Source organism: Dromiciops gliroides, chromosome 5, assembly GCF_019393635.1.
Source record: "Dromiciops gliroides isolate mDroGli1 chromosome 5, mDroGli1.pri, whole genome shotgun sequence".
Classification (NCBI taxonomy): domain Eukaryota; kingdom Metazoa; phylum Chordata; class Mammalia; order Microbiotheria; family Microbiotheriidae; genus Dromiciops; species Dromiciops gliroides.
In genome coordinates, this window is record NC_057865.1 from 114322665 (window position 1) to 114346576 (window position 23912).

Consider the following 23912-nt stretch of genomic DNA (forward strand, 5'->3'; position numbering starts at 1 on the left):
TTTCCAATTACATGTAAAGATAGTTTTCAACATTCATTTTTGTAAGATTTTGAGTTTTTCTCCCTCCTTCCCTTCCCTCCTTCCTCCTGAAGATAGTAAGCAATCTGATATAGGTTATATACATTTCCACATTAGTCATGTTGTCAGAGAAGAATCAGAACAAAAGGAAAAAAAACACAAGAAAGAAGAAACAAAAAACAACAACAAAAGTGAAAATAGTATGCTTCAATCTGCATTCACACTCCATAGTTCTTTTTTTTTTTCTGTATGTGGAGAGCATTTTTCATCATGAGTCTTTTGGCATTGTTTTGGATCATTGTATTGCTGAGAAGAGTTAAGTCTATTACAATTGATCATCACATAATGTTCTTACTGTATATAATGTTCGCTTGGTTCTATTCATTTCACTCAGCATCAGTTCACGTAAGTCTTTCCATGTTTTTCTGAAATCGGCCTGCTCATCATTTCTTATAGCACAATAGCCATGCCATTACATTCACATACCACAACTTATTTAGCTGTTCCCCAGTTGATGGTCAGCCCCTCAATTTCTAATTCTTTGGAACCACAAAAGGATAGAAGTAACCTCTTACTGGGAAATGTCACAGTCTTTCTAGGTACTTTGTCAAAAATGTCACCATACTGGTCTAGAGGGTGAAGCATCAGGCTAAATGTCAAAACATTGATATTCTATCTCCTCCTCAAATGATGCTCACTATGACTTGGAGCAAATTCTTTCTTCAACCCGGCTCTTCCTTTCCCCGCCTTGGCTCTCCCTTTCCCCTCCTTGGCTCTCCCTTTCCCTGCCTTCTACAGTTCAAAGGAAGGAAGAGGAATCTTTCTTGTAACTCCTCCCCCACCTCTGGCATCACAGAGATTTAACAGTTGTATAGTGGGAGAAGCCTGTTACATGGGAGTCAAACTACCAGTATGTCGGTCTTGGCTCTACCACTGTTACCTGCAATAACTTATTTAACTCTCAGTGCCCCAGTTTCCTCATTTGTAAAGTAGATGCGATAACAGTTTCTGATTTGCCTGACTCAAGGAGATGAGCAGGAGAGATAAGGAGATGATAGAAAGCAGTTTGAAAATTTTAAGGATCATACTCTTGGAAGTGCTGGATCATCAATTTAGAGCTGGAGAGAAATTAGTCGTCATCTTGTCCCCCCATTTTACAGGCAAGGACATTGAGGCCAAGAGAAGGTAAACGACTTGTCCAATGGCACGGGCAGAGCTGGGGTTTGAAATCTTGCTCTTTGTCTCCAAATCCAGCGATCTTTCCCCATTTCTAAAATGGGGATCATAATAACACCTACCTTCCAGGGTTGTTGTGAGAATCAAATAAGATAATAATTGCAAAATGCTTAGCACAGTGCCTGGAACATAATAAGTGTGTTATAAATGTTAGCTGCTATTATTATAATTATTAATTGTCCTTCCTCTGTACCATTACAGTGATGAGATTCTACCTGTTAGACCCCTTGAAGTAAAGGAGAGAAATGCAAAAATAAGGCATTATTATTCCAAAGGGAAGAACAATTGGATTGTTCCAATATTTGAAGCATATTCCAGGAGGAATATTGAATTGACTTATATTTCAGGGACGACTTGAGTACAGTCCTAACTAGAGTCAGGGGAAAGAGACAACCTCACCAACTGAACAAATTTATCACCATTATTTGGCTAAACAACTCAGCTTCTTGTCTGAGTGATGGCAGGTAAATGATACCATTTTCATATGCGTAGAAGAGCTCAGTAGTACAGATAACCTCTAAATGTCTCTTGCACACCAATGATTCTGATCATTGGGGTTGGGGGAGGAGGAGAGCCTATACAGTTCGTCATGTGGAGGCCTGAGCACTCCATCCACACTCATGCACACCTTCACACCCACCTGCACACAAACTCACACACACAGGGGTGTGGGGTACTCTGCCATCAATGGCAGAGCATGTACAGATCCCACAGGAGTCTTTGCTGCCTGGGATTAAGACTGGCCATAGGAACTGGCCCTGAAATGCTTTGCTGCTGAATAAACTATCTGTGTGTAAAGGCTGATTGGAATCAATCAAGGTAATTGTGAAGATGCACAGCAAGTAATTGGGAATCTCCTGCTTGTTACTGACTGGTTTCTATAGCAAATGGATTGCCATGCTGTAGCTGCTGCCTTCCTAGGTCAGTGGCAAGACATGGATTTGGAGTCAAAAGGCACCGGTTTGATTCCCATTCCTGCCAGTTCCTTCTCTTGTGACCTTGGGCAAGATATGTATCCCCTCTAGGTCTCAGTTTCCTCTTTGGAAAATCAGGAGATTGGGCTGGGTGGCCTCCAGGGTTCCTCCCCTGCCTTGTTCCTTCTTCATTGTCTCCCAACCTTCCCTGGCATCTCAGAAAGCCACCGATGGGTCCGACCAGAGCTTGAGGTGAAGAAGAGGGAAACTGCTCTGCTGCTTCTTTCTGGCAGCCTTAATTAGACCTGCAGAGTGGGAGAACCATGATGGTCCTTAGAGATCATCTCATCCCTAGAAGTGAGAAAACTACAGTTCAAGAAGGAAAAGTGATTTGCCCAAGGCCCTGCAGTGAGTTAGTGGCAACTCAGAGACTTGAACTCTTCTTTGTATTCATACTGAAGGCCTCTTGCTCCATACCATGCTGCCCTTCTCTAAAGTGGGGAAAAATGCCAGTTAATCTCCCCTCCCATTTCTATCTCTCTATCCAGTGTCTTTATTAAAACACGTGATTAATAATTTGAGTAGAGGCTGAACCAGAAGATCTCTGAGATCCCTTCCAACTCTTACATACTGGGCATATCCATTCATGTCTTTGAAACTCAATTTTTCATTGGTTTCTGAGGTAAGTGTGACACCTTCTACTGTGTCACAGTAGTTCTTCTTGTTGTTCACTTGTTTCAGTCGTGTCCTGCCCTTGGTAATCCTATTTGGGGTTTTCTTGGCAAAGATACTGGAATGGTTTGCCATTTCCTTCTCCAGCTCATTTTTTAGACAAGGAAACTGAAGCAAACAGGGTTAAGGGTCATACAGCTAGTGTCTGAGGTCAGACTTGAACTCAGTTTTTTCCTGACTTCAGGCTCAGCACTCTAATCCAATGCACCACCTAGCCACCCCAAAGAAAGAACACTGGAGTCAAGGCTTGGGTTCAAATCCTACCTAACCATAATAATGATAATAGCTGGCATTTGTATCACCTCTACTCTGTGTAAGCACTTTATAGATATTACCTCATTTGATCCCTGTGACAACCTTAGGAGATGACAGATATTATTATCCCCATTTTACAATTGAGGAAACTGATTTCTACTCTTTGTATGATCTTGAGAGCATCATTTAACCTCACTGTGTCTCAGTTTCCTCATCTGTAAAATTAAGGGGTTGGACCAGATGGTATCTAAGATCTCCTTCACCTCTAAATCTATGATTCCACCATCTTTGCACAGGATTGTTGTAAGAGAAATGCTTTTTTGACTTTAAAGTGCCCTAGAAATGAGAGTTCTTTTCTTTTCTTTTTTTTTCCAAGGGGACAGGGGTAGGGTAGAGGAGGTTGCTGCATAGTAGCCATCTTTAGATACATGAAAGAATGTTACAATTCTACTTGTTCCTTCCACCTGGCCCCAAAGGATTGAGCTATGAGGAGTGGATGGAAGAAATAGTTTGAGGCTTAGTGCTAGGGAAAATTTCCTTACAATTAGAGCTGTCCCAGAATAGAAATGGATGCCTTCTGGAGACAGTATATTTCCATCACTGGTGGAGGTGGAATTATCAGCCTGGCAGTAATGCTGTTAACAGGTTTCCTGTTCATGGTGGGAGGGGTTCTAGTTGCTAGTACTAGAACCTCATGTCTGAGGTTCTGCAGTTTTGTGACTAGAAGGAAAATCAAGTCAGAGAAACTTGACCCTGGAGCAGATGCCTCACTGTCCTTCCCACCCCCAAACAGTCCTAGGAGGGAGCTATTATTATTCTGAAGCTCTCAAACTTGCCCAAGGTTCATTGGGTCCACATCTCAGACAATCGTTATATCAGAGATGCAGCTCATGCTGTCTTGGAGAGGCTTTATGATCACAGCCTAACCTGTACCCAAAGGCCAACACTCTCCCTCTCCCCCCACCACCAGGGAGGTATCAAGCACAGCCACAGAACAAAAGGAATCCCAGAGGGAGAGAAAGTGGAGGTGAAAACCACCTCCTCTGGCTGCCTTCTCACTGATTAATAAACTAAGAGAGGCATACAGGCACATACCTATAAGTCTCCCCAGGATCCCAAACAATACAGCTATATTTTCCCTGAGCTCCAGAGGCTTACCTGGGTCTGAGTCTCTCTCTTCATAATCAGACCTACCCAAAGGCTCCATGATTGGAACTGGAAGAGATTTGACCAGGTAAGTAACCCAAAACCCTCTTCTCACAGATGAGTGAACTGAAGCTCACAGAGGTTAAACGAGGTCACATAGTCAATCATATAACTTCCCAAGGTCACATAATCAAGCAACAAACATTTATTAAGCACCTGCTGTGTGCTAGTCACTGTGCTGCTTACACAGGTAGAAAATAGCAAGGCTAAGATTCAAATCCAGTCCTCTTTCAACTCTACCATGTTGCTGACAGCAGGAATCATTCTCCCCCCGCCCCTGTAATCTCGCTGTTGCACACAGCCCCTGCATGCCAGTAATGGCAACACTTAAAGCAATCTGCATCATCACCCATAAGCATAGTGCTACTGTCTCTAACCTCACTCCTGCCCATTGTGTTTATGGGGATCATAATGTTGAGGACACTCAAACCCATGCCATATAAAAATTGGCTGAGGAACCTGAGAATTTTGCTTTTAGAAAAGAAGTCTTAGTGGGGAACGGTAGTGGGGGAGACATAATATTTATCTTCAAGTATTTGGGATACTAAGAAATATGTTTTATATTCTATAATACCTGACTATCCCACCCATTATTTTTCTTGATCTGCAAAAGGATTCTTTTCTGGGTAGGGTGGTATTATTCTCTCCATTTTATATACGAGGGGGCTGAATGAATGAAGCACTTATGAAATGTTTACTATGGGCAAAGGCTTGGAAATACAAATAGGAAAACCAGATGGATCCTGCCCATTAGAATAGAAGCTTCTTAAGAATAGAGATCATTCCATTATTTGGGGGTGTTGTAAGTATATCCCTCCCCAACACCAAGCACAGTGCCTGACATATAATAGGTACTTAGATGTTTGATCATTGATTGGTTACTATCAAGGAGCTCACAGTCTAATAGAAGGAAACAACATATATCAGAGGTTCAGCTGCAGGTCAGATGGGAAGGCCCAGTGGTCTTTTGGCAGATGGTAGGTAATGCATCATCTTTATTGCCATTTCCATCACTAAAAACCAAAATCTGCTTCTTTTATTAAAACATTTGATAATGCCAAGGACTTGGGTGGCAATAACCTTTCTCTGTGGCTGCTGAGGAGGCAGGGGCTGTAAGAAATATTTATAAAGAGTTCAGCATAGTGCCTGGCACATATTAGGTATTTAATAAATGCTTATTCCCTCCCCTCCCGATAATACCTGCTTCTAGAGGTAGTGCCCAGGTCTCAAGGTATGTTCCCCTGGGTGATGGCATCGGGGGCCAATCTGGAATCAGGGATAATGGTCTGGTGGGGGTGCCTCCATTTCTGGGGCTCTTAGTGACAGGGTCCTGGGCTGCCTTCACCCTGACTTGAGGGGCGATGGTAGTCAAGGTGATGGTTTGGCTCTCTTGGTATATGCTACCTCCTGTATCTCCCTTGGTGCACATTGCTGCTCCTGAAGTGGGTTTATAGGCTCATACTATTTATATCATGAAGGGACCTCAGAGAACCTTTAATCTGCCCTCTTTAGAGGGGTAACTTGCCAAAGGTTGATGTAAGTGTTGGAGATGAAACCCACCAGCTCTTTCATTTTTACTATGATGGATTTCCCAGGCTAGCAGTAAGATATAATAGGAAAGCACTTAAGCTCACAGTCAAGTGGGGTAGGAAAGAAAACCAAGTTAAAACAGCCTCCATCTTCCTTTTAGGGTTTTCCCAAGGAAAATAGAAAGGGTTTTAATCTTCTGGAGAATACAGTGTGATTCACTGAATCTTAGCTTCCAGGTAGTTCGAGGACCTCCTTAAGAGACATCTAGTCCTACATTTATACCTTGGAGTTCCATAAAAATTCTATAGTTGTCCATACATCTGAAGCGATTCTCTCGAATACCCACTGCAAGGTCTTATAAACTTTGTATTAATGATAGGAGTGGGACAAACACTAGATCTGTTATTTCACTGGTGTAGGAAACTTACAGGCATTTAAATAGCACCAACAACACACCAGGCACTGTGCTAAGTGCTTTATAAATATTATCTCATCTGAGTCTCACAACAGCCTGAGGTGGTAGGTGATGCTGTTATTATTTCCATTTTACAGTTGAGGAAACTGAGGCAGACAGAGGTGAAATGATGGCTGCATAACTGCCTGAGGCTGGATTTGAACTTAGATCTTCCTGCCTAACTGGTTAGCAGCTAGCTGGTAGGACCTTCCTCTACCAATGCAGTTCATCTTCTCTGAAATTTGTTGTTGTTATTAAGTCATTTTTCAGTCATGTGTGACTCTCCATGTACCCCTTTTAGGGTTTTTCTTGGTAGAGATCCTGGAGTGGTTTGCCATTTCCTTCTCCAGTTCATTTTACAGATGAGAAAACTGAGGCAAGCAGGGTTAGTTGACTTGCTCAGGATCACATAGCTAGAAGTGTCTGAGGCCAGATTTGAATTTATGAAGATGAGTCTTCCTGATTCCAAGCCCAGTGCCTCACCTCATTGTCCCCTGAAATTTATAGTATAAGATCATAGAGCACTGAGTTGTTAAATGACTTATCTGGGGTCTCACAGCCAGTATGTGTCAGCGACAGCGACAGCAACTTGAACCCAGGTCTTCCTAGCTTCTTGATAAGCTCCTTCTCCATCATGGCCAGACTGATAGAACTGAGATTTGTATCTCACTTCTAGCAAATTGGCCAAGCATTTTGCATTATATAAATCTCACACGACCCTCACAACAGCACAGTAAGGTTGAATAGGAAACTGCTTGAGAGGAAGTACTGTTACATTCTAGTCTCTGTATTCCCAACACAATCTTGCACATGGTAGATGTTTTTTTTTTCTTCTTTTCTTAAAGGCTCTTCTTCTATCTCTTAAAGGCTCTTCTCCTTCTCCTTCTCCTCCTTCTCCTTCTCCTCCTTCTCCTTCTCCTTCTCCTTCTCCTTCTCCTTCTCCTTCTCCTTCTCCTTCTCCTTCTCCTTCTCCTTCTCCTTCTCCTTCTCCTTCTCCTTCTCCGTCTCCGTCTCCGTCTCCGTCTCCGTCTCCGTCTCCGTCTCCTTCTCCTTCTCCTTCTCCTTCTCCTTCTCCTTCTCCTTCTCCTTCTCCTTCTCCTTCTCCTTCTCCTTCTCCTTCTCCTTCTCCTTCTCCTTCTCCTCCTTCTTCTCCTTCTTCTTCTTCTTCTTCTTCTTCTTCTTCTTCTTCTTCTTCTTCTTCTTCTTCTTCTTCTTCTTCTTCTTCTTCTTCTTCTTCTTCTTCTTCTTCTTCTTCTTCTTCTTCTTCTTCTTCTTCTTCTTCTTCTTCTTCTTCTTCTTGCCAATGAGGGCTAAGTGACTACCCAAGGTCACACAGCTAGTAAGTGTCAAATGTCTGAGGCTGCATTTGAACTCAGGTCCTCCTGAATCCAGGGCTGGTGCTTTATCCACTGCACCACCTAGCTGCCCCATAGACATTTGATAATGCTTATTGAGTTGAAGAAAAAATGTTATCACCTCCATTTTATAGACAAGGAAACTGAGGCTCACAATGACTAAGTAACTTGTCCATGGTCCCACATCTAGGAAGTAACAGAGGCAGGATTGGAATCCAGGTTCTCCTGACTTTAAGTTGAACATTTTATCCACTGTATCAAACCTGTCTCTCTTTGTAGCAGAGCCAACCATTTTCTTCCTATTTAATCTTTAGCAGAGTTGCTGAAACAGCTGATCACTGTCTTCCTTATCATCAGCTCACCAAGACTTGAAGATTTTTTAACCTCCATGTATTTTGTTCTCTGGGTGAAAGAACTCCACTAGTTCTTTTCCATTTTTTTCTCTTGAGGTTCCCGTTAGAATCTTCTCATTATCTTGGCTACTCTTCACTGCCCTCTTGCCATACTTTTTTTCCCCAAAGAGCACATCTCCCATCTGACTCGAGCACTCGGAGTCAAAGCTCTGACCAACATCAAACAAAATGGATTCGGGGTAATCCGTGGGTAGAGAAGATGGCTGGCAAAGCTGACAGCCCCAAGGAACTGGAGGATCAGCACGTTCTGCAGGGGTCAGCAGTGACTGCTTTGCACACTTTGCCTAGGAGACTCACCTGGGACCTGAGCAAGAGCCTAGCTTCACCCCCTTTCTAAATAGGAATTTGCTTGCCTGGTCAGTGGCACTGGGAGTTAATTTTTCCATCACCGTATTTAGGAATTAATTTCGAGAGAGAACTTAATCACCACCTCTCTCCTCCTCTCTCACCCCTTTCCCTTCTCCCTTCCTCTCCCTTCTAATTTTCCACTTGGCTGGGAATTCTCCTGCAGTGAAAGTTCAGACTTAGGGGAGGGCCAAGGGAGCTGCTTCATTAGAGAGGATAATCTCATTGGAACCACTGACTTGAATAATAACACCTTTAGTAGGGCCCAGGAGCCTGGTTTCCTAGAGGTTTTTAAGCACCTTTGACTATGGGGGTAGGAAGAGCTGAGAGGCAGGGGAGGCAGAGCAAGGCAGAGGAGGGAGAGAGGATCACAGTAAGTAGCAAGTCTAAGTCTTGTTGCCTCTGTCTCTGAGGCCCCAAAGGGGTGTTTTCCCTGGTGCCTGCTCTCTCAATGACTATTAGCTAGTTTAATTGGGGATATACCTGTGTAAAGTTGATGTTGTTTGCACAGGCTCTTTGGAGTCTTTCTGAGCCTTGGTTCCCCTCCCTAGAAAATGGGTAGATTAATCTCCTCCCTTGCCCCCACCGGGTTTCCCACAGTGAAGGAAATTACTTTAGAGAAACAGCTGCAGCTCTGTGAGAAAAAAGGACTTTAAAAAAACACCTCAAAATCATAAATTAACCCTTTCTAGATTTCCTAGCACTCACTCAAGGGATTAAGAAATAATTTTCCTTGGTATGCCAGTATGTCTATTACCTTGACAGACCCCTTAAGATATCAGAAAGGATCCATTCTTCCCACTTCATTATCACATCACACTTAAGGTCAATTGTCTGTACTTCTCAGCCCTTCTGGCCTCCCCTTTTATAGGCTCCTGAGAGAGAGTGGAAATGTCAAAACATGCCTGGAACTGACCTTAAACCTGATATTCTTCTACTTCGGTTGCTCGCTTCTCTGTGCTGGTCTTGGACTCCTAACAAAGAATCAGAAAGGCTATTCATAGACACTGCTAGTGCCTGTGCTTCCACCCCCTGTGCTTTCCCTTCCTCTCTATCCCTGGGGTTTACCAACTCTCTGGCCAAAAAGAAATCTAGCCAGTTCTTCCGTACCTCCCTCTAGACTGGGGGAAAAGCTTTGTTCTGGGTTCTGACTTGGAATTGAGGAAGGCAGGGAATGAACTAATATTTGAGGCTGTAGATTAGTGTGAACGGATAAATGCATAGATGGAAGGAAGGATGGATGGAAGAATGAATAGATGGAAAGATGGATGGATAGATGGAAGGATGGATGGATGGATGGATGGATGGATGGATGGATGGATGGAAGGATGAAAAAACCATTTATTAAGTGCTTACTATGTGCAAGAAATTGTGATAAATGCCAGGATACCCACAGAAAAGCAAGACAGCCCCTCCTCTCAAGGAGCTCTTATTCTAACAGAGGGCAAGTAAGGCATGTAGGAGGATTGAGCTTCAAGTCAGATGGATAGGTCCCTTAGGTCCTTAGGCTCCAAAAGCAAAGCATATAGCAATGTGCATCTTCTTTAATTTCATTTCCATTGAAAAAAACCATATCTATATCTGTTGTTGAACCATTTGAAAGTGCAGAGGACCCTAAGGGCAGCAAGAATTTCCAAGGGAAGCTCAGAGGGTTCTCGGGTAGTTTATTTTGTGGAGAAGAAGCATGACTAAACAAGGTTCCCACACACCTACCCCTAAGTCCCCTTAGAGAGCACTGGGCTAGTAAAGAATGGGACAGCACTAGGACCTACTAAGAGAATGCCTATGAACCTCTTGAGAGAGAAAAGAAGGGGATACCAGTTGTTCCTCTCTTTTGATCTCGATGCTCCATTTGCCATTTGGGGCCACGTTAGGTCTAGGAGTAGCTTTATTTTCTCTCCGCAATTTAATCAGAGACACTTTTCAGGCCAGTTTATTGCACTTGGAAATGGGAACTTCAAAGTTGGGGAGTCAGTGAATAATTTAAAGCCATACCAGCTCTCCTGGGCTCACTGTTAATGGGCATAATAACACTATTAATAGCAAAGTCAGCTGCAGACACCCTGGAAAAGTCCATAATATTAGCTTAATGGCTAAAGGTAATGGAGTCCTCTGTACAGGAACCGGCCTGTTAAATTAACTCCACAGACTTTTAGGCAGTCAGTGTTGCCTCTATCAATCTGCTAGACAGTGTACTTGAGGTGTCAACGCTAAGATCCGACCTTTCATCTTCTGGACAGGGAGGCCTAGAGAGGCTTTGGTGTAACTTGGAAGACTCCTCCTTCAAAAAGCCACAGTGATCCTCAAAAGACCACAAAACAGTGTTTGGGAGGAAAAGTAATTGGAACGATTTAGGCCTGGAAAGAAAAGCTATAAAAGCAGGTTTTGCAAGCAGGAAGGGCTAATATATGTAGGTCAGAGCAGAGGAAAATGGACTACAATTGCAGCGAGGGGATTTGCCACCAACCTCCCCATCAAGAAACTTCAGGATGACTTTTTCATTCTTCGTTGTCCTTCATCCCACACATTCAGTTTGTTGTCGAGTGTTCTTGCTCTGACCTTGATGTTGCATACTGAATATGCCTGTTCTCTTCTATCTTCTTAATGTCAGCCTTGGTATCTAATTCTCTGGGCTCCCTGCCTCTCCATAGGCCTCCACATTGGGTTGCCTTCAAGAGTCTGTGCAGCCTGTCTCCTAGGTATTTTAAATGGCGAATTCCTGAACCACCATAGGTTAGGGCTGAAATCTTCACCATCGATTTCAAAGCCCTTCCCAATTTAGTGTGGGCGCCAAAGTGACTATTGAAATATGTATGTATGTGTGTGTATATATACATGTATTATATACATGTACATGTATATTCATATACATATACATATACATGCATATACATATATATGATAAACACTGAATTTACAGTCAGAGGACCTGTATTCAAATCCCAGTGCTATCACTACCTGTGTAACCTTAGGCAAATTACTTAATATTTCTTAGCCTCAGTTTCCCCCACCCATAAAATGAGAGGCTTGGACTAGTTGTGATCATGCTCCTAACCTTGTCCTGTCATTTCTGTCTATCTAGGAAGAGGTACTCATTTAGTTTTCCCCATGTAGATATCGGAACACTCTCCTAATGTGGAATGTTCCTCTAGGCCACATCCTATGCCTGAAAGCACCTTTTCTAACAAACTGAATGTGTAGGATATCATTCCACAACTTCTGAAATCTCACCTCTTCTTAAAATTTTTCTCCAGATATTTAGAAGAGAGTAGATGATTCCTCCCTATCGTATTCCTTCTACTTACATGGCTCCAAAGATTCCTCTTACCTTGCATTACTTTTGTTGTTTATTATGCTGTTGTTGGATTGATATTTTTTAGTTGTTTCTGACTCTTCATGACCCCATTTGGAATTTTCTTGGCAAAGATACTGGAGTGATTTGCCATTTCCTTATCCAGCTCATTTTTACAGATGGGGAAAATGAGGAAAAACAGGGTTAAGTGACTTGCTCAGGGTCATACAGCTAGGAAGTGTCTGAGGTGATATTTGAACTCGTGAAGATGAGTCTTCCTGACTTCAGGCCTGGCATTCTATCTACTGTGCCACCTAGCTGCCCTGTGTTGTTTATACCTAATGAAAATATAGCAGAACTCCACTTTAAATGGGTTTGTATAGGAGTGACAGAATGATAAAAGTGGGAAAAATGCTAGACAGAGTCAGAAGACCTAAGTTTTACTCCTGGCTCTGTCCTTTCTATTGATATATGATTAATATATTAATATATGAGTTTGATCAAACATTTCTCTGTAGCTGTTTCATCATCTGCAAAATGGGCAAAACAATGCACTATCTACATCAAAAGACTGTTGAATGGATGTAATAAGTATATGGAAAGGGCTTCATCAACAAAAAACACTATTTAAATGTAAGCTAATATTGTCATTTTTTAATATACTGAGATCAAACCACATCTCCTAAAATCCAGTAAATCCCTGGTCATATTAGCCTAATATAATGCAGACTCTAAAATTGTGAGAACCTTGTTTACAGCACCAACATAATAAACAACTCCCGCGTGTATTATTTATTCATTTGTGCTACGCTCATTCATTCTTCAGTGGAGCCTTAATATGACTTCATTGCTGTTATCTGTCTCGGAGGGATAGGGCATCATCTGTTTAACTTGCATTGGACAATACCTTGTACACCATCACATGTAGATGGGCATCAAACATGTACTTTAGAGAGTGTTATGATTATATTATAAACACTACATAGATTTTCATTTATCTCTGCACTTGGCATACCCTCTGCAAAACCCCAGTCTACCAAGAAATTTGGACTCCTTTCCTCCTGTCATATTGAGTCACAGAATGCTTTTGTGTCTTTCCCCAGGTGTACCAGGAAGGAGCGGTGTGAGAGATCCCGGGAACCTCGAAGGTTTGCTTCAGAGATGAAACAGTGTGTCCGTCTGACAGTGCATCCTAACAACATCTCTGTCTCACAGTACAATGTGCTGGTAAGGAAGGGCCAAGGAACTTGGAGCAGGGAATCTGTAGAGTTTTTCTTAAGATCTTTGTCTTTAAAGAGAAGCTTGGGCATATGGTACCTTCCAAAAGACTTAACTCCAACTATGACCACCAAGCAACAAGACCTACTGTTAGCCAAATTTGCTATCTTCCCTCGTGTATTGAACAATGCTTCACTAACAGAGGGCTCATAATAAACCTTCGTTGACCAACAGAATGAATGAATGAATGTTTAATAGAAGCAGCATTATCCAGAGTCTTCAGGGGCCAATGGGAAAACTCACGAATGAGTTCCCATTACCACCGTATGGGACGCACCAAAATTCTCATTAAAAATAGGATGGTGGTGTTCTATTTAAGGGAGATTGTAAATATGAGAAGAAGGAGAAGGTGTGGGGTTCAATAGGGATAGGGAAGGAATGACTGTAAGTGAGTCACTCCTTTTTTCTTTTTCCTGAGGATTGAGCTCCATATTGGGTTTCTAATTCTCCAATGCTAAGTCCTATTCTATAGATGTTAGGTTCTTAACATACTTCTCTCTCTTTCTTTGTCCCTTTTTGCCCTACTTCCCTTCCTATATTCCTTGGTGTTTTTTTCCCCTTCTCTTGGTTTGGTTCCATTTCCTTTTTCCCTTTCCACTTTCCTTTTCCTTTTTCTATTCTCCTCTTCTCTTTCCTTCCTTCCTTTCATTCATTTTTATCTTTCCTCTCCTCTTCTTTTCCTACCTGTTTTACATTTTCATTTTCTCCTTCTATTCTCTTTTTTCTCTGCCTGTTTTCTATTTTCCCCTCTTTCTCTTTCTGTCTTTGCTCTCTTTTCCATTTTTTCCCTTTCTTCTTACCTCTCCATATCTCCTCTGAATTCACAGTTAGTCTTGGAGACCTATAATGTCCCAGAACTGTCAGCTGGTGTCAATTGTACCTTTGAGGACCTATCTGAGATGGATGGCCTAGTGGTGGGCAACCAGATTCAATGCTATTCCCCTGCAGCTAAGGAAGTGCCTCGGATCATCACTGAGAATGGTGAGTGACCTCTAATATGGCTTCCATATATATGCACTGCCCCTTCTCATCAAGGACTGGCAGGAGAACCTTGGGTTCTTCTCTTTCCCAAGCTAGAGGAAAATGGAAAACAGTTAAAAGAGCCTAAGAGTATGGGTGTGGTAAGAGAGGATAAGGTGTGAAACTGAGCCTGGGAACCCTTCTACCTTTGGACCCTCTTTTGTAGCCAAGACCAGGACTTGTGGCTAAGTAAGGACCTCCACACTCAGTAGCATTATGAGGGCAAAGCAACTGGAGAAACTACTCTAGGATATAGTTTAGAGTGGATATAGGGGAGAACAGAACTACAACCTGGATAAATCACAGGGAATGGCAGCCTGAGTATAGGGCTTGGTCCTGGTGTCAGCCTTCACCCCTTTCTGTATTCTTAGGCAGCTGCCCCCAGAGCTACCCCTCACTCCTCTTCCCTTCCAGAACTATGTCACTGCTTGTTACCAACCAGCACTGCAAGGGACCAGGAATGAGGGCAAGGGTGGATAGGGAAAAGAGCCTCTCTCAAAGCTAACAATGGACAAAACTGGCCCATGCAAATTAATTCCATGTTGTCCCTCCCATTTAGGCTTGTCAAGTTTCCTTTATGTTGATTGATTAATGAGGCTCTCAGGGAAGGGGGGAAATGTAGTGTTGAAGGGATGGGGAGGGCGTAGGGGTCATCTCTGTGAATTAGGCATGGCTTCCACCTCTGGCAATCACACCAGCTGATGACTTACTATGATTCCTCCTACAGACAGAACCCTCAGTCTGAGGACATTGGGAGGGGATGGTGGCAAAGGATCTATATTTATAGGTATATAGTGTATATACGTGTCTAAGAATTCAAGCATGTGTAAAAAACCTTTTTGCTTACTTAAAATAAGGTACTCCCACTAAAGTTCTATTCTAATGCCTCATCTTGGGCAAGGGTTCTCAAAGGCTATAGCTGCAAAGTATACCATGGACTATACACTGTGGTATAGTGTAAAGAACATTGGCTCTCTAGTCAGAGGACTTGAGTTCAAATTACATTAATGATCTTTACTAGTTGTGTGACCTTGGGCAAGTTCTCTTAACCTCCCCAGGACTCAGTTTCATCATTTCTCAGATGAGGATGGGGAGGGAGTGGACTAGACAGTTTCTGAGGTTCCTTGCAGGCAGGTGTAGATTTCTATTTCTATGATCCTACCAAGTCCTAAAGTCTTATGATCATAAATTTAGAGGGAATTTTTGAGGGAAGCTTTGTGTACGGGGCAGCTAGGTGGCATACCATATAGAATGTAGGGCCCGGAGTCAGGAAGACTCATCTTCATGTGTTCAAATTCAGCCTCAGATACTTATTAGCTGTGTGACCCTGGGCAAGTCACTTAACCCTGCTTGCCTTAGTTTCCTCATCCATAACATGAGCTAGAGAAGGAAATGGCAAATCACTCCAGTATCTCTGCCAAGAAAACCCCATAAGAACTCACAAATAATAGGAAATGACTGAATCAAAAAAAAAGTTTGAGTATGGGATCAGGGGTGGACTCCCTCTGTCATCTGAGCACCTGACTAGCTAAGTTTAAATAATATTATTAGGATATAGGGTAATGACAGAATTTTTTGTGTGTTTGGTTTTTTTGTTTTTTTGTCAGAGCCACTTTCAAAGGCCATGTATGCTTAGGTTACAGAGTAAGGGTTCTTAACCTCTTTTGTGACAGGGAGCCCCCTATCCCCTTTGACAGTCTGGTGAAGACTGTGGTCCCCTTCTCAAAGTAATGTGGTTTTGTTTTTTTGTTTGTTTGTTTGTTTTTGTTTTTGTTTTTAGTGAGGCAATTGGGGTTAAGTGACTTGCCCAGGGTCACACAGCTAGTAAGTATTAAGTGTCTGAGGCCGGATTTGAACTCAGGTACTCCTGACTCCAGGGCCAGTGCTCTATCCACTGCGCCATCTAGCTGCCCCTCAAAGTAATGTGGTTTTAAAAAATAATTGATGGAAAACCTAAATTTCAGTTAGGAGTTAATGAAAATAAAGATATATATTTCCCTCCTCCAATTTTTATACCCCCTGAAATCTTATCTATGGACTCACTGGGGCTTCTGTATGCCCCAGGTTAAGAATTTTTGTTATAGAGGAAGGAGGACTTGGTTTGGTGAAGGAAGTGATCATATTGCCAAAATCACTAGATCCTTGACATATTGGCTACCATAAGTTGTGTGCCTTAATCCTTCTGGATCAAATCCATGTTTAAATGAATTAGAAGTATCCCTGTGTCTCTCTGTGTGTGTCTATGTGGAAAAATGTGTAAGACCCTTTGCAGATCTGTAGTTTCTGTGTATATGCCTACAATGCTATGATGTATATGTAGATATATTTGCATGTGTGATCATGTTTCTTTCTACAAATATGGGGGAAAACAAAATTTAGGCCATCTAGACTCAAAGAAAATGATTAAATTAAAATAGAAATAGAGTTTTGAAGTTGTCCTTGGAAAGACTTATACCCCTCCCCCTACCTCAGAATGAATGAGAAAACCTGGGTTGTATAGATGGCCCAATAAGGACCTGACTTTTATAGGGTTTATTCCTGGGAGCTCATTGAGACCCCATCTCTATTGATAAGGGCGGAATCTAGCTTCAGAATAAACCTGTATTTCCTACTGTGATTGGTTGAGAAGATTTAAAGGGCCCCAGCCTTCCTGTCTTACTCTTGGCTGACTCTTCCCTTCCCAGGGGACCACCACATTGTCCAGCTGCAGCTCAAATCTAAGGAGACGGGCATGACCTTTGCCAGTACCAGTTTTGTTTTCTACAACTGCAGTGTCCACAATTCGTAAGTTACTCCCAAACACTTCCCACCCTACTTCATTTTTTTCACCTTTGGGGGGCTGGGGTGCAGAAGGAGGTATGGGGGAGAGGAGGAAGGAGGGAGAGTCATGCACAGAGATCTAGCCCTAGTTGTAGGAAAAAGTAGGAGTGGTGTTCCAAATCAGAGAGACCTCCTCTGGTACTTACTGAGTTAAGAGAGATTCCCATCGACTTGCTTCCACTAGCCCCTCTGCTGAACCACAGAGAATGAAAAGTCAGAAGAAGTGAGAATCTCTAAGATACAGGATTGAACAAAGTCAGTTTGTCTAGTATAATCCTCCTTCCTAGCTCTTCAGAAACAGATGCAGGAGGCATCATAGCTCAGAAAAAAGAGCACTGGATTTGGTGTCAGAGGCCACGGATTCAAATCTCTGCTCCACCACTGACTATGTCACCATGGACTATTCATTTAACCACAATGGAGAAAAGGTTCCCCTTGCATACGATGAGGGAGCTGGGCTGGATGGCTTTTAAGGTCCCTCTCAGCTCCAGATCTATGACCCTAAGATTCAATCATGATGAGGTAATGGAACTAGTAAGAGGAGCTTTCTGTTCTTATAAATGCCCAAAGCAGTAGCACTAGATGTCGTCCATGAGAACCCACAGAATGTAAAAAACTTTCTTTTGGACTTAAAAGACTGCTGCTGATAGCCTTCTCCTCTTGTTTCCTCTTTCTTGTCTGTGCTCAGGTGCCTGTCCTGCGTGGAGAGCCCCTACCGCTGCCACTGGTGCAAATACCGCCATGTCTGTACTCACGACCCCCAGACCTGCTCCTTCCAGGAGGGTCGAGTAAAGCTTCCTGAGGTAGGGCAGCACTATGAGTGGTGGGTCACAGGGTGACCATGGGGCAAACAAAGCAAGAATCTTCAGGGATTTCCCTATCCCTGAGCAATCAGTTCTGGGATGCTGATGCGTCATGACCTGGTGCAAAGGAATAAAAAAGAAAGTATGGGCTGTTCTGCCCCTAAAACCAGGTTCTACTTCCAGTCTGGGGAAGTTCAATTGCAGACAAATTCTGTTCCAGCTTAGAACAAACCTGGTAGTTTGGAGTCCTACCTCCCTAGTTGCCCTGGGACACCAGTTGTGCTATAGAGTGACCCCAGAGAAATGTTATGGGATGGGGGAGGGCAGGGCATACAGTACCAGGGTATAGTTAAGAAGGCTATGACTATATACATAGTCCAACAAAGTTTATGATTTAATCCTCAGGCACCATCAGGTGCATTGAAGAGAATAACATTGGGGCTGGCAGGTGCTGTCCCCATCACCATTCAACAACCTCCTCGTGGCCCTTGTTTAGGAGACACTGGGATTCTAGTCAGAGGTGACAGGAGGCAAGGGGGAAGAGACAAGTGCCATAGGTACAAGCCAGGCTTGTTCTGGATCTTCTCTGGTGGCCTTAACAGTTCTTTGCCCAACTGGAAGGGAGGCTGAGACTCCCAGGCTAATGATAGCAGAGAAGTACCTGGAATGACTACACCAGACTTGGCCAGTCTGGAATGGAACTTCCATAAGATCAAAGTCAAGCCTAACAATTTTTAAGGGAGTGAGGAATGAAATGCTATTTCTCTGTGGCAGATATCTCTCCTAGATGTAATTTGTCCTTTGTGTTATTCATCCATTCATCCATCCATCCATCAAGCATTCATTGAGCACCTGATAGCACTGTACTAAGCTTGGGTGATACAAAGATTAAAAAATGGCAGTCCCTGACCTCTTTTAGAGAGGGGCAGGGTAAAGATATATGAACACAGGGAAGTATATGGCCATCTTGGTGATGCTGACATCCTTGGCCTCCTTCTCTTCTTCAGGCACCCCCCTCCCTCTGTCCCCTGCCATGTTTCACATTGCCCTCGGGGACTGGCAGAATGACTGATTTAGATTTCGAGGGTAACCCCTACCAAGCTCTCGACTTGGGGCAGAAAAGTCACTGGATGCCAAAGCAAGGAGGTTTGGTGCCATGGAAGGAGCAGAGAGCCTGGAACTCCAGCCTCCCACCCTGGTGCCCTCATGCTGCAATCCCTTGGAGGTTTCCATGGTGGTGAAGCTTCTACCTCCCCAAGCTACCAGGGCTTCTCTCCAACAAGTCCATAGGATAGAATGGCTCATTCTGATGTCTCAAAGGCAGGGCAAAATTTTCCTGGGGTCTAATAGGACAAGGAGGTGGCTGGAAGATTTCTGCCCCACACCAAGAGTCATGTCTCTACCAGCATCCTCATCTCAAGGAGGCTGGTCAGGATGGTTCTACATTCTTATAATGCAACATAGGGATGATGGGGCAAAGGAGAAATCCAAACAATTGTCTCTAAGAAAAATGTGAGAAGGGAGAAAACACTTTTATCTGGAGGGGGGAGTGTCCAGGGAAGGCTCCATGGACAAGGTGACATTTCAAAATATAGATCTAGTTTTTAAACATATGTGTATGTTTTTTTAAAGGGTAGGGAAAACTACATAAATAAATGTGTATGTGTAAATATGTATATAGATCTACATATATATGTGTATATTCCATATAGAAAGAGCATACATACATACACACACATATACCGAGTCTGTGTGTATGTGTCTTTATGTTTGTATGTAGTTGTGTGTATGTGTATATATACATACATACATAAATACATACACACATTCACATATATGGACTTATAGATGAAAATAAAGAGAGGAGAAGGGAAAGAAGAAATATGCTAGAGGAGGAAGAAGAAGCTGAAACAGATGAGAGAAAAGAGATTTGATGAGAGCAATATAGCCATTTTTAATTCTCACTATTTCTTCCCATCATAATTTTTTTAAAAAAACAGTTTTTCTACAGAGACCTTTGATGGCTTTTCAGTGCTAGTATTGAAAAGTTCTATATGTTGTTTCCTGCTTAGACCATATGTTCTCACCAGGTAAGGACCCAGAGTGAGATAAAATTAAATCGAAGCATCTCAGATTTAGAATTGGAAAGGACATTAAAACTCATGTAGGTCAATTTCCTCATTTTGGGGGAGAGGAAACTAAGTCTAGGGGAGGAAATGACTTGCCTATAGTCACAAGGACTGAGTAGTGGAGCAGAAATTTAAAACAGAGAACTAAGAGCCCAGAGACCTTCCTTTGAAAACACTTCAAGGGGCAGTTAGGTGGTGCAGTGGATAGAGCACCGGCCCTGGAGTCAGGAGTACCTGAGTTCAAATCTGGCCTCAGACACTTAACACTTACTAGCTGTGTGACCTTGGGCAAGTCACTTAACCCCAATTGCCTCACCAAAAAAAAAGAAAAAGAAATAAGAGAAAGCACTTCAAAACGTTCAAGTTGTTTTACAAATGTAAGGCAGTATTATTTATTTATCATAGTGGGTCTGTACCACTCAGAGCATCTGGTAAAGTACTTCACTTAGGATGGATGCTTATGAGAAATATAAAAATAGCAGGCAGAAAAGAAATAATTTTTGATTAATCCCAACTGAATTCACTATGTGAGACAGTATGGAGATGCTCTAAAACCAGCCCTGGAATTGTAACCCATGAACAAAGCTAGACCTCCTTACTCTATTTCCCAGGCAAGATTCAGATTTTACTCTCTTGTCAAGGGTGTATGGCCTAGCCCATCATCACAAACACTGAGAGCATGGTGCACCACAAGCCATAGGAATGACTACTCTGTCCTGATACTAGAAGGAAAGAGAAGAGGAGCCTATGACCATCCCTGAAAGCCAGCGAGGGTGAGGCACACCTTTTTTTCCCCCTCAGAACCTGTTATACTAAAAGGACATCTGTAAGAGCTTACTGTGGCCAGGCCATGGTGAAAACAGGAGGCTTGTTCCTTTACCTCATTTGAAGCCTGTAGGGGCAGAGGAATGATGGGCACTCTAAGTATAAGCCCCATCAGGCTCTACTGAGACAAAGAATTGGAGGGTCTAACATCGAAGTTCATTCATAGAAAGCAGGGAATGTCTGTGTCATGGGATAATTTGTGGCACCCATTCATTCAACATCAAAACAACATTTGTTGAATGCCTGTTATTAATAGGTAACATTTATATAGTCAGGCAATATCGGCCAAGATCCTATTAATAATCACTTGCATTCCCACAGGATTGTAGGACTCACTAAATGCTCATTTCCTAGTGAAACTCCCAGGTAAATTGCACAAGTATTATTATACCTGTTTTATAGATGAGGAAACTGAGTTTCAGAGAGAGTGATTGGCCAAAGGTAACATAGTTAAAAAGGGGGGGAAGCTGAGACCAGAACTTGGTTCTCCCAGCTCTTCATTCCCAAGCTCTTTTAATTACAACATGCCGTTTCTGTATCTGTAAGACACTGTGAGAGGAACAAAGGAAGACACAAAGATAGACGATGCAGCCCTTTGATGTCAAGCTTATAATATATCAAAGGAGATAAAACACACATACATAACTACAGGATAGCATGTGGCAAGTGCTAAAAGAGTAAGAAAACTAGAATTCCAGGAGTTCAAAGGTGAGTGGCCATTTCTACCTTCCCAGCTGGGTCTCAAAGAAGTAGGAGATTTCAATAGATGGAGATGGAGAATGTGTTTTGTAGAGGGAAAAGGAGTTTTACGCAGATAGGTAGAGAGAGAGGCATGTCAGGTGGAGGAAACAGCATTAGCAAAAGTTTGGAAGCAGGGAAAAGCAAGGATTGTTGAGAAGATGTCTTAAGGAATATAACACCCTGAACCATTGTTTCTCTTTGTACCTAGATCACAAGGGGAAATGCACCATTTCACTGCCTGCTTTTTACAGTCATTCTGAAGATCCTGGGGGCTAGAGAAGGGAAGAGAAGTCTATTATGGAAACAAAAATTAGAGAAATCAGCATTTTTAAAGGTGTTCCTTTAAAAAAAAAAGGAGGGAGGAAAGAGATTTTATTTCCTTTTAAAAACAGAGTATGTAGGAGTAGGGGTGAGGGTGGGAGTAAGTGGGAGGCCTATAGAGAGTTAAATATGAATTCATATATGTAAAAGTCTATTCTAAGATCCCATTGGAGACAAAGCCAGAAAAAAGATGAACTTAAACTCTGCTAAGAAAACTGAAGTTGGATAACAGATGAGTATGGTTGACAAGAGGTCACAGAATCTCTTCTAGTCCAGTTCCTAACATCTTTTCATGTTAGCTTAGGTATGATATTCTGATAAGGGCTAGAGGACAAGTAAGTGGTCTGCAAAGGTCCCCTCTGGGGTTAAGAATCCAGTCATAAATACTTGACTAGGCTTTGAGGCTGTTTGGCTCTCCAAAGAGAAAAACACATTGGTGAGAGCAGAGATAGAGACATTTAGAAACAGATCATAGTCTTAGAGAAGAGAATATCTAGCAGAAGGCATTCTACATAGAACAGGATATACAAATAACAAAATAGTAAGTGGAGAGGATGAGAGAGAAACAGTTGCACTATCTACAGGATTTCAAAGACCCCTAAGCATTTAATTATTTTGAAAGTGATTTTCATCTGTCTGCTTTTACTTTCTTGCTTTCCCCTCTTTTTTCCAGTTGTTAAGTGTGTGTGTGTGTGTGTGTTTGTTTTTAAAAGCAGGGAAAAGTAAATAAATGTATATTATATATGTGTATGAACAAATATTTATTAATCACCTACTATGTGCCAGGTACTGTATTAAATATAGGTGCGTACGTGTATACATATTTCCACATATATGTATCTTCACTTTCTTTTTGAAGACTGAGGTGCAGATATAACATGTACAAATATAAGGATAACGTAAAGGGAAGTGGGAGGTTTGCACCTGATGATTTCAATATCAGCGGGGAGGGAAGAGAGAGAAGAACTAATTCTGGCTTCTTGAGTATTGGGCAGACCCACCAGGGATTCCTCTGGAAGAGTGGCATCTTCAAAGGCTTAGAGAGAAAGGAGCGTGAAGTTTGTGTCAGCCTTGGACAGGGAGTAGCTGCTAGAAATTCTCTGCATTTTAAAGATTTGCTGTTGGAAACCCTAAGAAGGAAACTGAGGTAGGGGAAAAAAAGGAAAATGAAACCTTGACAAGAGAAAATAATGTAGCAGAAGAGCCCGATGACCAACTTTGCCCCCTAATTCTTTCCCTGTGTTGTGTTGTCAACCCCCAAAGCCTCTGTTGCAGTAAGAGGTTCCAGAATAAATGGGAGTCACATCAGTATCTTCCTTATCACTCCTGGCCTGAGTTAGCTTTAGTTCCTTTTCTTCTGGAATGTAGGTTTATTCCAGAGAATTGAAATTTTGTTGTGCATTTCCTGGACTGAATTTGTATGTCCTAAGTCTACTCTGGCTGATGTATTACACACAAGGATAGTTTGCTCTGGTTTTGCAAAACAGGGAAGTAATTTGTTGAGTGTATGTCAGGCACAGTGTGGGTATCTGGGACATGGAAGAGATTTAAGATTCCAGAGATAGAGTCTGAAGGAATTATCAAGGTTCAACTGCTTCATTTTACAGATGAGGCAATGAAAACCCAGAGAGATGAAATGATTGACTAAGGATCTGAACTCAGGTCCTGCGCCTCAAGAGCCAGTGTAACACACTGTCCCTAGTCCACCATCTCTGAGTAAATAATTCAACTTATTTTAGATCATTAAAATGAGTCTTGGTTTCCTAATCTACAAAAGGTGAATACTACTTGGATCTCCTGCCCATGAAGGTTATTTTTCAATAAAATGCTTCAATGTTGAAGTACTCTCCAAGGTGTACCAAAAGTCTTAGTACATTTAAAGCTAAGCTTAAAGAAGCTAAGCTTAAAATGCTCAAAGACTTCAAGGATAAATAGCTTAGAATGCATTTTATATACATACATACACACATACACACATACATATATTTCATTTACTTATTTAAACATCCATTTTTAAAAATATTGAGTTGCAAATTCTCTTCCTCCCTATAGTCCCTCCTCTACTCAGTGAAAAATCAAGTAATATGATATCAATTATACATGTGAAGTCATGTAATACATATCTTTACATTAGCCCTGTTGCAAAAAAAAACAAAAAAGCAGAAGAAAAATTAAGTGAAAAAAAGTATGCTTCAAATTGCACTCAGAATTCATCACTTCTCTCT

At 42.1% G+C, this 23912-nt stretch overlaps 1 protein-coding gene across 2 annotated transcripts in view; it reads left to right on the forward strand.

The window, feature by feature from the left end:
* PLXNA4 (plexin A4) overlaps positions 1-23912 on the forward strand; it is a 699236-nt gene that overhangs the window by 544208 nt on the left and 131116 nt on the right. For both annotated transcript variants that reach the window (XM_043965884.1, XM_043965883.1), the window contains exons 6-9: positions 12854-12977; positions 13856-14009; positions 16733-16832; positions 17557-17671. In XM_043965884.1, the coding sequence (XP_043821819.1) occupies positions 12854-12977; positions 13856-14009; positions 16733-16832; positions 17557-17671 (493 nt within the window). The remainder of the gene's footprint in view (positions 1-12853; positions 12978-13855; positions 14010-16732; positions 16833-17556; positions 17672-23912) is intronic.